The following is a 13,424-nucleotide window of genomic DNA, read 5'->3' as shown; positions in this document are numbered from 1 at the left end:
AACAGTATGACCCGGAAGATAAATTTGTGCCCTGCCTTGAGTGACACCCTGTAAACATTCGAATGGTTGATTAATTTTGAAAGAGACATTAGCACACAATTATTCACTGCATCAAATCCTCTCTTTGTAAACATGATCAAGTGTTCCCGATAAAGCAAGATCCCCTGATGCATTTAAAATCCAAAATGAGGGACAGATAATTAAACTTGTACACAACACTTTAGCAGCATTATAGAGAAAAGAATCCACATAAGGAATGATTTTCTATGCCTTATAGACTGTGACTGCTCTGAGAACTGGAAGGGACTTTGGGGAAGGTCAAAAGAGAGATTCTACAAACCGTGGCTAGAAAGTTACGAGAAGCCCTCCACAGGTTGGTATGGGGTTAGAATTTGTGTCTTCCTCTGCTGGCTGTTGAGAGTCTCCAGTTAGCTCCTTGGTTGGGGAGTGGCCATTCACCAAGAAAAATGGATTAAGCTTTGTTTCTTCCTGAGGCTCAGATCATAGCCCTCTCTGGGGGAGATTTCAGAATATACTTCCCAGCAAAAAAAAACACTGCATGTGGCATATACTCATGATTTCTAGCAAAGTAAATGCAAGGAAACTTTGGGTTCAAAGACAATTTTAATGCACCCTGGAGATAAATGGTGACATTGAAGGTGGTGTGTGTGAGTGTTGGGCAGGGTGGGGTGGCAGGCAGGAAGGCCATGGGTGCTGGAGGGTTAGGGAGTTGCATGCTGCAAATATGAAAGAGCATAGGATGAGAAGTGAGGAAACCTGCATTCTCACTTCGGCTTCTCCAGTAAATGGCCAGTACCTCCCGTGCCCTGAGCCACAGCAGTCTCCTTTACGTGATGAGGGATTCTAGAGAAACGATGTCTAGGACACTGCTCCCAGGCTCTATCTAGTATTCCAGGGTTTTAGCTATAGCTTGGAATTTCAGCTTTAGAAAAAGAGTAGCTGGGTTCCTCAGAAGCTCCCACCCAAAGGGACTGAGACAACTGGGTAGGCAAATGCCTTTCATTTCCTCTTTCCCTTCCCTTCTCTCTTGGCTCCATTTCTTGCTATTGGAGTGAAACCTCTACTCCCAGACTCCAAAAGGTCTGTTCAAATTCTAGACGCCCACAAAAACATTGTAGAAGACACCCTCATTCTCTGGCATCTCCCCTGGCCCTTATCTTTGTTGCACAGGAGGAGGGCTTCCTCCTTCAGTCTAGCCATTCAGGGTGCAATGGGGTCCCAGGAGTCACTGCTCATGCTTGAAACCCTGGGCTTCCTTAAACTTCACTGTTCCTGCCCATCCTAAAGAGAAGCAGCCGTGAGTCATGACCTACACACCCCCCACCCAGCCCATTCTGAAGGGACAGCAAAAAATATTCTGCTTCCCAGGACTCACAAGTCTGTAGCGATAACCGTAAGGCAAGGCCGGGGCCCTTCTGGACCGGAGCTGCCTTCTCATGGCTGTGCAGTGGGCAGAGGCGCGGCAGAGGCAGACGAGTGGGGGAGAGCTCCGGAGCTGCTGCTGGTACAGGAGACACTGGTTGCTGGGGCTACTTGGCGCCTAGTAAAAGTGAACCCTCCTGGCATGAGCCCTTCCCCAAAATAATCTAACATGCCCCTCTCTCATTGGTTGGCCCCTTCTCTGAATCAAAGGAAAGCCCTTATGGAAAAGCAAGCTCATCATTACAGGGAGGGGGAGATATTCTGGGTCACAAGGATGAGCGACTCACCCCCCCCCCCCCCCGCAGCTTCACGTCTTCCCTCTCCCTGCCCTTCTCTAGCGCCTGAGCTACTATGGGCCCAATGGCAGTCTTCAGTTGTGTCCTTCTCAGTTGAGAGCTGGATATCAGTGCATGCAGTGGGTGGGGCCTGGGTGGGAGTTGGGGGTGAGGGGAGTTGGCCAAGAATAACTTTCTTTTTTCATAAGGCTGATCTCATGCAAAAGGATCTAAGGTGTCAGGAAAGATTCCCTTTGCTCTCCCCACCTCCCCCGCCCCACACTAAGCCACCTATAATATTCCTTATTTGTGTCAATCAACCAGCCCCTTAAATATGGATTATGCATTTTAGAGGCCAGGCTCCTGCTTGCCCCCCCCCCACCAAAGAGGGCCTTGGATATAAAGAAACCTTTTTTCTCTTCCACATGTCAGAATGTCCCCATCAGCACTGCCCCTCACACACACACCCCTCGGAATCCTGGCCAAATTTCTGTAGTGGTTGAGATCTATATTTATCCCTTAGCATCAGGGCAGGGAACAAGCCAGAACTTTGCAGTATCGGTTTCCCAGACATATATAACTCCTGAAGCCAATGTGGATCCACCAAAAGAAAAATTAGTAGAAACAGCCAAGAACATTGTATAGCAGTTTTTGTCTGTTTGGTTCACCCCATTGGAGCCTGGGTAGTTAAAAGGCCTAGGAGGAATATATGATCCTTCACAAATCCCCTCCCCCTCCCATCACACCCAGGTGACTGAGAATGTTGCAGGCATTGAGATTCTGGGCATATTGATAACCAGGAAAATTAGCCCAACCACTTAGAAACTTCCATTTATTCATAATGCCAAACCTAGGCTGTTCTGATGAAGACAGCTTCAATAGTGGCTAATTTAAAATAAAGACTCCATTTACTAGAATGTTACTACTCAGGATTCTTCTTCAACAGAGTCTCCTCTGATACCCTCACTTGACGAGAAAGAGAACACTGACAAAGGAAAGAGAAACTCATTCCTCTTTTGGGATTTCAATGAAAGCAAAATATACTCCAGGGGTTACCCTGGACATTGCGCTTTACCTCTTATGCTTTCTCCACTTGAACTTTGTATGTGATTCCTGATGTTAAGTATATGAGAAACTTGAAGCTCTTGGAAGCCTTAAAAACCAAACAAAGGATAGATACATTGGTCTTGTCTTACTAAGGCAGAAAAAAAGTGTACAGTTATGTTAGCAAGATTTAAAAAATCAGGAGTAGGGAGTAGCATTATGCACGGTAGCCAAGGTACAGAAAAAGCCTGAGTGCCCTGTCAACAGATGAATGGACGAGGAAGGTGTGATGTATATACATGTATATGATGGAATATTTCTCAGCCGTGAGAAAGAAGGAAATTCTGCCATTAATAACAGCATGGATGGACCTTGAGGGCATTGTGCCAAGTGAAATAAGTCAGACTGAGAAAGACAAATACTGTATGATCTCACTTATATGTGGAATCAAAAAATGCCAAATTCATAGAAATCGACAGTAGAATGATAGTTACCTGAGGCTAGGGAGACATGGGGGAATTGGGGAGATGTTGGTCAAAGGGTATAAACTTCTAGTTTTGAAATGAATAAGCTCTGGAAATCTAATGTGTGGCCTGGTAATTGCGGTTAATAGTACTGAGTTATATACTTGAAAGCTGCTAAGAGAGTAGATCTTCCGTGTTCTCATCATAAAAAAGAAACAGTAGTTATGTGATGTGCTAGAGGTATTAGCTTGCCCTATGGTGGTAATCATTTTGCAATATATATGTGTATCATGGATAAAATCACGTTGTATACCTTAAACTTACGTAATGTTGTATGTCAGTTATATCTGAATAAAGCTGAGAGGAAAAAAACCCACAGTAGGAGACAAAAAGGGGTTTGGATTAATGTGAACTCAGGTAACAAAATGTTCCATTCTCCAGAATCTCTCATTCCCTAGCATTCTGGGTGATTTTGGGTTTGCCATATACTGAAGATACTTGCAATGTACTTAGCCCAGGCTGCCTTCTGGAATGCCAGCTGTTGGGTGGGGTACAATAACAAAATCCCATAGGATCTCAAAGACAGAAATCTGTCTGAGCTCACACTCAGAAGACTAAAGGAGAAACCATTCCTGCCAATTTTGGGGAAAAAAGCAATCTGCTTAACAGGACAGCAGACTGGAGCCAGAAGTGACCAGTGGAGCTGCAGATCAAGCAGTGGCTACAGAGGCGAGAGAGGAGGGAGAAGGGAGAGGCTTTGAATTTGATACCGAGTTCAGAGGCAAATGATTCAAGTCCGTCCTTGTGCACAGATGTTAGCAGCTGCTTCTGTAAGCCCTTTTTCCTGCTTGCCTGCCTCAGTCAAACCACATGGTTGCTGACGGGGAACAGAAACAATCTTATGGACCTGGTCCTCCTGTTCCCAGGAAGGAAGAGAAGGTAGCGCTTTTGAGAGCTTGTTTCCTTTTGCCACGGGAGAGGCTAGTTTCTGGCATCTGTTCTTGTGAGCTATTTACACAGTTGGGTGGGGTTGGAGGGTGGGGTGTGTCCCTGCCTGGAGTTTGACTAAGTCCTCGGGGAGACTCTAGAAGGTCATGTGCAGTGGTATTATGAGTACTGCCTAGAACCCCAGTCTCTCCCATGACCTTGAGGACTCTGAAGTCACGGGTGAGGGAACTCCAGGCTGGCCGAGGAGCTGAGGCTGCCATGAATGCTGCCCAGCATAGGGTGTCAACTTCAAAATTCGTGGAGGAGGGGGAACTCATTCGAGACTGCAAAGATCAGGGAAGGCTTCCCAGAATAGGCGGGGTTTGGGCTGAACCTTGAAGGGCAGTCCTTCAAGCTGGAAAGGCTTTGATGATGCCAGTATGGTCCCGGGTGCCCAAAGTTCCCCCTCCCGAACAACTAGCCTCTGAGTAGTGGCCAGCAGGCGTGGCCAGCGGGCTCACTGGCTAAGGCCAAAGGGTTTATTTGACCTGAATGGTCCAGATAATGGCCCCGGATCCTTATTTCGCTGGGTTCCAGGAAGAACCCTTAGCACATCACATTCCTGAGCAGTTTCCATCTGTCGAGTACAGTTATACAGTAAGAGATGCTTTCATTTCGAGGGATTGAGGGCCCTAAGTTGGTGACTGTATCAGCCTAGACCCCTGGGGGAAAAATGAAGGCTTGGGAAATAGTGAGGTCCTTGTGGAGTTTCAAGCCTATTTCCAGTGGCTAAAAGGCACTAATGAGTATAATGCAGGCAAGAGATGTTGGTTCAAACAAACAACTAATTGGAATTAAGAGAAGAAGTGTGCAGAGGCCCCTAATGAATGGATATGCTAATTGGTCTTCTTTGCTAGCCCCTTGGGCTTTGGCTGTGACATAGACTAGCCTATTAGACGCCTGCTCTGTAATAGCTGCTGAATGCTGGGGCCCTTTATTGCCATGGTAACATTGATGTCGAGAGTCTAGCTGAGCCCCGGATCTCTTAATTTACTACTCAGGCGGCTACAATTCTTTGGGTTTTATTATTCTTCGTGCCCCGGGTGCCAGAGTGGCAGTGAATCATGCTTATTCATCCTCTGCACCGCCCACGGTGTCTTTGAATAAGTCAGGGTGTCTCTTACTGTGGGTGATGAGCAGATTATTAAGTTCGAGCCTATTTCTGCCTTAGCTGCACTAGTGCCTCTCAGAAACCAATGTACCTCTCTAACCACTTGCTTCCTTGCTGTGTCACATGGCTTTTGGCAAGCTGAGTGATGGCACTGCAGTGGGCCCACGGCAGCCCAGCCTCCCAGGAGCTCTGTGCTTGCCTGCCGGGTGGGGTGGGGTGGGGGTGGGGGAAGCAGAGCAATACAGGTGGGACAGCAGCAGCTGGGAGAGTGATCCTTGCAGACCCACGCCATCCAAAGGGGGCAGTCAGAGGGGGAGGAGGGTCACTGCAGAGAAGATCCTGTCTGGGCACTGTGGTGCTGGAGGTTTCAATCTCTAGGGTCGGGGGACAAGCCTGTCTAGAAAAGGAGATCCCTTATTCTGAGTGACTCCAGAGGAAGGGAGCAGCCCCCTAAAGCCAGGAGTTACTAGGAGGATGGATTTCGCTTTATTTTATAAGAGATCATTGTGGGAAGAACAATGCTGGTCACAGGCACCAGCTGCCTCTGAAACTTTTGCGTAGCTTTATCTGCAGCATTGTTGTTGTTTAGTCCCTCAGTCGTGTCTGACTCTGTAACCCTCCAGGCTCCTCTGCCCATGGGATTCTCCAGGCAAGAATACTGGAGTGGGTTGCCTTTTCCTTCTCCAGGGGATCTTCCTGACCCAGGAATTGAATCCAGGTCTCCTGCCTTGCAGGCAGGCAGATTCTTTACCTCTCAGCCACAACGGAAGTCCCAACTTGTCACTGGAGCTGCCCAAACTTTGGTCTCTGAGTAAGAGCTGTTCTGATTATTGCGGCCAGGGGGTGAAGTACTACTAGTACTAGGTACTAGGTTTGCTAGATGAACTCTTAGGACTCCTCCAACTATGGAATCTTTTGTGTCTATATATGACGTTGTTTAATTTGTCAGGACATATGCTAAACTTGGATGATACTTTATATGTATGTGTGCTTGCTTTAACAGCACATGTGCTAAAATTGGGATGATATTCTATATGTGTTTGTCTGTGTCTATCTCCAGCCAGAGATGAAACCTTGCAACAGGTGCAGAAATATTTTCCTGACACCCCTGTCACTAAGAAACGGGCAACCTGAAGCTAAAGATGAAGCATTCAAATAACCCCCTCCCCAGTTACAAATGACTCTTACTAGCAGGAGAGAGTCTTGGTTTCTGTGGTTTTGTTTGTTTTCTTTTTTTCATTTCACTGCAGCATTTGACTGGGCATCCTCATGGGAGAATTGGCAGACTAGAGAAAACTGCAGGCTACACAAATTTGGAGCACCTTTACAAGGTTTTTCTTTAATTGTTGTTGTTGTTCCTGTTTATTGGGAATGGAGGGTGTAGGGTGAGAGCGAGAGGTTTTCTTGACCTAACTAGAATCCCCTGTGGCAGGCTGGACAGAGCACTGTAAACCTAAAGGCAGTCAATCAAGTGTGCAAAGCACAGAAAGAGGCTGTTAAGCAACACCGGTCTTTTTCCACCAAAGCCTGCAAGCCTGTTGATTATCAAGCAGCAGCCTTTCCCCACACAAAGGACAATGATATTAATCCAACCTGAACCCACTCTGGATTCAGCAAGCACCAGTCAGAAATCACAGTGGCTCTCAGCTGCCTCTTAAATCAAAATCAAATTCATAAGCAAGAGCTTAAGGTCCCTCCATCAACATCCCTGTTCGGTTACTCACTTGCTGCAAGACCACAGGAATGCCAATTGATCTCGCTGTTCTCCATCTTGAAAGATAGTAAGTCCAATGTCCCTGCTTCCTCATGCTTAGGGATGCTGTGGGCCTAGAACTCTTCAGAGGAAAATGGAAAGAGAATTCTGAAGTCGGTGGGATTCTTGCTCATTAGGGAGTAGAACTGAGTGTTTAAAAGCATATGCTTTTTTAATTGGTACTGTATTTGAATCCAGTTCCCACTTTTTTTTTCTACTATGTTTTAATTTATTAATTGAAGTATAATTGCTTTACAAAACAGTTCCCACTTTTAATAGCTGTGTAACCTTGGGGAAGTTGCCTCACTTCTCTGAGCCTCATTTTTCTCATCTGTAAAGTACCTCATTGGCATAGGATCAAAAGATGTAATTTACATACAGTGCTTGGCTTAGTTCACCCCACTATTGTTATTATTGATAATGATAATACAAATCAAACAGACAAAAATACCTTGTCCATTTTCAAGGACACTTCCTCACAAGGCCAGTGACCTGAGTAAGGGGAGCAAGCTCCTTTGGGTTGTAGGCAGTGCCCTCATCTGGTTTACCAATGTCTCCCAAGCTAGGGATTTGGAGCCAGGCAAGAGGGAGAGGGTCTTTGGAGGTGGAGTGAGAGGTGAAAGGTGAAGGTTGACATGCTAAGCCTGAGGTATTTTGGAGGCAGATCAGGCCTTGGAGGACCCTCATTCACATCAATCACACCATGGAAAACAGTGGTTCAAACTTCAGTGAACTCAAGAATCACCATAAGAGCTCGTGAAAGATGCTTATTCCTGATTACTCCGCAGATTACTTATTAATTGCAAAGGAAACATGTACCTTTTCAAAGAGGAATTCTAGAAGACACCACCTTAAACAAGGGATCAAATTTAGCATCACCAATAACAGGGCAATGGCAAATGAACCTCCCGATGTGACACGCTGGGAAGTAAACAACATTACTCCTGTAGTATTCTTGCCAGAGATGTTTAATACGAATCTAATCATGAGGAAACAATCAGACAAATCCAGACAGTAAACAAGACAGCCAACCTGGACTCTTTAAAAATATCAGTATCATTAAGGAAAAAAGCCAAATGTACTGTTCTAGAATCTAGATTAGTAGAAACTGAAAAGACAGTAAAACGAACTCCATGATTCTTGATTGAATTACAAATAGCTAGGATGTTTGGGAGCAAATTTGAGAAATTTTGATATGAGTCAATATTGAATAATGCTATTTTGTCAATGTTACATTTCTTGGATGTGATAATGGTATTATTATTTTGCAAGGGAATGAGAGAATGCTCTTGTTCATAACAGATACATGCTTAAATTAGATGCAATTTTAGATGCAAAACTTTAGATGCAAAGTGGCATGATACTTGCAAGTAAATTTCAAATGTTGTAGCCGAATACATACAAATACATACATGTTTTATGTGTGTATATGTATCTATATAGAGAGAGCATATGTGCAAATCTAAAATGTTACTGTCCTGGTTAATTTCCAGGAAGGATATGCTGCTATTCATCATAGTTTACTTTCAGATTTTTCCAAATAAAAAGTTGAGGACAAAACATAAACCCTTTCCTACAATTCCATCCTTCCCAGATATGCCTTGTCATATCCCCAACATCCCTTGAACCCAAGTTCTTAGATGCCTAGTATCCTCTACCCCGTAACACCAGGAGATAGTTGAAGTTAAGGAGACGTGAAATCAGGGAAAGCATCATGAAGGCAGCTACACCTGAGCTTGGCCTCCAGGATTGGAGCAGGATTTTGCTAAACAGAGAGAGCAGAACTTTCCAGAAGGAGATGATTACTTGAATGAAGCTTGAAGACTATAGAACAGAGGTCCTCAACTTTAGTGGACCCAGAGTTATATGAAGAGCTTTTACCTATGCAGACTCTCTGATCCCAACTCCAAAATTCTCATTCTGTAAGATTGAAATAGAGCCCATAAATTTGAAGTTCTAAAACACTAAGATGGGTCTCCTGCAGGGGTCTGAGGACCATGATGTGGGAAAGACTGGCACAGGCAGCTGCCTATTCCACACGCACACACAGAACTGGCCCTGTCTCTCTTGTGTTCAGTCAAATCTCTCATAGGTGGATTGTCACCAAGGGTGATGTAAACCTTCAGAGGAAGTCCTCTTTACTAGACCTGTCAGTCATGGTGCCTGCCGTGTCCACTACTGTGCTCACTGCCTACTGGCCAGGAAAGCAAATCCAGCTAGTTGTGGCCTGGGGTGACCTTGACTGTAGCAGGAATGGGCCCCCACAATTTGGTGACAGATAAGCGTGTATGTGCATGCTAAGTGGCTTCAGTCGTGTCCAACTCTTTGAGACTCTGGATTGTAGCCCGCTGGGCTCCTCTGTTCATGGGATTCTCCAGGCAAGAATACTGGAGTGGGTAGCCATGACCTCCTCCAGGGGATCTTCCCGATCCAGGGATCGAACTCACACCTCTTATGTCTCCTGCATTGCAGGCAGGTTCTTTACTACTAGTGCCACCTGGGTAGCCAGGCACTGCTGCTGCTGCTAAGTCAATTCAGTCGTGTCCAACTCTGTGCGACCCCATAGACGGCAGCCCACCAGGCTCCTCCATCCATGGGATTTTTCCAGGCAAGAGTACTGGAGTGGGGTGCCATTGCCTTCTCCAAGCCAGGCACTGTTCTGTTCAATAGGATTGACAGTAACAAGCTAAGGCATCAGACCAGCAACCTGTGACACTGTTCCTATAGACTACGGAGGGAGAATTTCCCAGTCCCTGGCAAGAAGAGACTAGAACAGACTTCCAGAGGGAATCAGGGACATTGTATAATAACATGATGCTGATGACTAAGCCACTTTGGAATCTAGTAGTTCTCTATGCTGTGTGTATCGTCACCCTAATCTTTTCTCAAGGTCTCCTAAGTAGACCTCTGTTATCTAAGATAAAAGAAGTAAATTAATGTGCCTTCTCTGAGGTTTCCAGTTCTTGGAGAATTGCTAATGCCCACGCTAGCAAGAAGGAAACTGTCTCTACGGCATGTTGCTGTTCACCTGAGGAGACTGCAGGACTGAAATAAACAAATTGTTTCCTTGTCTCTGGCCTCTTTCAACAGACCTACAACTCAAGAAGAGAAACCCTGAGCCCACGTGCTGGAGACTCTCCTTATCTTACAATTGTCTGCATCCCAAATGCCTCCCTTTCTTGTCCCCAGTCATCCATGCTTGGTTCAGGATGGTGGCAACTCCAAGTTGTGTAGCCCTTTTCTGAACTGTTTGCTTCCCACCAACCCTGGCTCTAACCCAAGCAAAGCCCAGCTTGGTAAATCCATGCCCAGAAGTCAAGGAAGTGAAACAATCTTCCTCTGTTCAGATAAGAGCAACAGCTGCTAGAGGGGGTCAGGCAGGGGATAGCTGAAGGCTGTGGGGAGGTTTTGTCTACTACTGCCAGGGGGCCATTTGGCCAGGAGGACCGGTTATCTGGCTGGACTCTTAGGCCCAAAGACACCTATATGTAGATTTTGCATGCAGGGAATTCATGCAAAAGAAGAATTCATGGTCCAGTTAGACTTAAGGACTCCCAGTCCCCAGCTCTGTGCAGTGCACCAATCCTTACATCACCCTTCTACCCTGTCTCTGTGGAAGGAAGCATGACATGTCTAGGCATGGCTCTTTCTTCTGGTAGGATGACAGAAGCTGTCAAAAGGAAGAATCCTCATCCTACCCTTCATCCTTCTCTTCTACCTCCTGGAAACTAGGACACCAGCCTCTGAACTCACTAAATATGCAAGGTATAGAAAGGAATGCTAGCCCCAGATCTGCTATGAGTGCACAGCAGAATCTTGAACTACTTAGTCACTTAAGCTTTTTGGACCTATTTTCTCAAAGGGCTCTTGTGAGGATGGCATATGATCATTCTGGTGCAAAAGCTAGACAAATCATCGGGTCTTCTGGTAGACCATTCCTCTGGGGACATGATCAGGGGAGTGACCTCACTGCTCCCCAGCCTGTGATTTCCCCTCTCCCCAACCCTGTGCTGGCAGCTGTAGCTCTAACTTTAGTGAATACAGAGAATGATGGCCTGACATGCCAACATTGTTGAAGATCAAAAGAGTTTGTAGATAATAAGAGCAAAAGACCTATGTGAACAAAAGGGATATTTGGGACTCCTGAGATTAGGAATGTCTACTGAAACCACTTTAATACAATTATTTCAGGGGTTCAAAACATATGGAAAATGGGATCTTGGGGTGCCACCATTGTATACCCTCTGAACTACTACTTAGATGGCCCAGCAAGGATATAGGAGCCCCAGGACCTTGTGATGTAAAGTTTGGCAAGTATCCTCCAAAGCACTAAACCTAGCTGGTTATTTATTTAATTTTATTAAAATGTGAATGTTAATTTACTTTCTTTTTAAAAAGTTATTTATTTATTTGTTTTTGGCTGTGCTGGGTCTTTGTTGCTGGGAGGGCTTTCTCTAGTTGCAGCCAGTGGGGACTACTCTCTAGTTGCAATGCATGAGCTTCTCGTCATGGTGGCTTCTCTTGTTGCAGACCACAGGCCCTAGGGTTTGTGGGCTTTTAGTAGTTACAGCACTCGGGCTCAATAGTTGTGGCTTGCAGGCTCAGTTGCTCTGAGGCATGTGGGATCTTTCTGGACCAGGGATCGAACCCATGTCCCCTACATTGCAAGGTTTCTTAACCACTGGGCCATGAGGGAAGCCCTAGTTGGTTATTTATGAAGTATCTAAGTTGTTCAGTTGTTGTGTCCTCTGGGAATTTTTGTTCATTGAGATGAATATGCCTGACAAAAGCCTGACTATCATAAGAACCGTAACCGTAGGCAAATAGTATGATTAAGAAGATGGGATGATAGATGAAGGACTCCCATTCACCTGGGAGACAGAGGGAAAGACAATTATAACCAGATACTTTAAACCTCTTTGCTTCACCAAACAATCCAATCATCCAATTTGAAAAGTAAAGTCAGATTTAACGACACAAAGGTATGGGAGAGGGGAGGGCAGGGAGAAATGACATCATATGATGTAGCAACTAGCCCATGTATAGCTCAGGAAGCAGCAGCATCCTGGGAAAAGAGTGTGGGTTCTGGAATCAAATAGGTATGGGTACCATTCCCATTTTTAACACTTCACCTGTGTGACCATCAGGACCTGTGATGGTTCTGAGATTTTATCTTATTTGCAAGCTACCAACTTAGCCTGCTACATCTTTTCATGAATGCTGGCAGAAGACATGAGACTCCTGGGTCAGCCAGAGTAGTGGCCAGAGTATAAGCATTTTCTGGTGTCAGTTCCCTTTGCCCTCAAAGTCTCAGAGGAGCTACTCAAAAAGGGCCAGGTGACACTTCCACATGCTGTGGGTTGTGCTACAGGAGAGCAACAGTGATCTTAATGAGTCTGAATCTTTTAGGGTGAGCAGTAGGTTTGCTTTCCACTGGCCCAGAAGGAGACACTGGATCTTCCAAAGCCGTTTACTGTACAAATATCCTGAAAAAAATAGTCCAGTACAGGGTCAGTCACTGCCTCTGTTCATAGGATGTGCAGAAACAGGAGAGATCCATGAGCAATTGTCTCACAATAATGATCATCAACAAATTATTGAACCTCTTTGAATCTCTTTTTTTCATCTATAAAATGTAAAACTGTCATATTGCCTATCTCGAGGAGTCATGAAGATTAAATGAGTTCATACATGTTAAAGCACCAGAAGCCTAGAAGATGCTCAACAAATGTTCAGTTCAGTTCAGTTCAGTTCAGTTGCTCAGTCGTGTCCAACTCTGTGACCCCATGAATCGCAGCATGCCAGGCCTCCCTGTCCATCACAAACTCCCGGAGTTCTCTCAGACTCACATCCATCGAGTCGGTGATGCCATCCAGCCATCTCATCCTCTGTCGTCCCCTTCTCCTCCTGCCCCCAATCCCTCCCAGCATCAGAGTCTTTTCCAATGAGTCAACTCTTCGCATGAGGTGGCCAAAGTACTGGAGTTTCAGCTTTAGCATCATTCCTTCCAAAGAAATCCCAGGGCAGATCTCCTTCAGAATGGACTGCTTGGATCTTCTTGCAGTCCAAGGGATTCTCAAGAGTCTTCTCCAACACCACAGTTCAAAAGCATCAATTCTTCAGCACTCAGCTTTCTTCACAGTCCAACTCTCACATCCATACATGACCACTGGAAAAACAATAGCCTTGACTAGACGGACCTTTGTTGGCAAAGTAATGTCTCTGCTTTTCAACATGCTATCTAGGTTGGTCATAACTTTCCTTCCAAGGAGTAAATGTCTTTTAATTTCATGACTGCAGTCACCATCTGCAGTGATTTTGGAGCCCCTCAAAATAAAGTCTGACAC

The 13,424-nt window shown here is 45.4% G+C and overlaps 1 protein-coding gene and 1 long non-coding RNA gene across 8 annotated transcripts in view; both read right to left on the bottom strand.

The window, feature by feature from the left end:
• The window catches only part of ATP1B4 (ATPase Na+/K+ transporting family member beta 4), a 41,792-nt gene extending 40,220 nt beyond the window's left edge, over nt 1-1,572 (bottom strand). For all 7 annotated transcript variants that reach the window (XM_015105031.4, XM_027963554.3, XM_060407634.1 and 4 more), the window contains exon 1: nt 1,397-1,572. In XM_015105031.4, the coding sequence (XP_014960517.1) occupies nt 1,397-1,459 (63 nt within the window). In that variant the 5' untranslated portion in view covers nt 1,460-1,572. The remainder of the gene's footprint in view (nt 1-1,396) is intronic.
• Nucleotides 1,573-2,780: 1,208 nt separating this feature from the next.
• LOC121818169 (uncharacterized) overlaps nt 2,781-13,424 on the bottom strand; it is a 54,388-nt gene continuing 43,744 nt past the window's right edge. The window contains exons 6-7 of the long non-coding RNA XR_006058234.2: nt 7,049-7,159; nt 2,781-2,871 (exon numbers count right to left, since the gene is read on the bottom strand). This is a non-coding gene — a long non-coding RNA (uncharacterized LOC121818169). The remainder of the gene's footprint in view (nt 2,872-7,048; nt 7,160-13,424) is intronic.

Source organism: Ovis aries, chromosome X (assembly GCF_016772045.2).
Source record: "Ovis aries strain OAR_USU_Benz2616 breed Rambouillet chromosome X, ARS-UI_Ramb_v3.0, whole genome shotgun sequence".
NCBI classification, from domain to species: domain Eukaryota; kingdom Metazoa; phylum Chordata; class Mammalia; order Artiodactyla; family Bovidae; genus Ovis; species Ovis aries.
The sequence above is the reverse complement of the archived record's forward strand: the minus strand, read 5'-3'. Positions and strand labels throughout refer to the sequence as shown.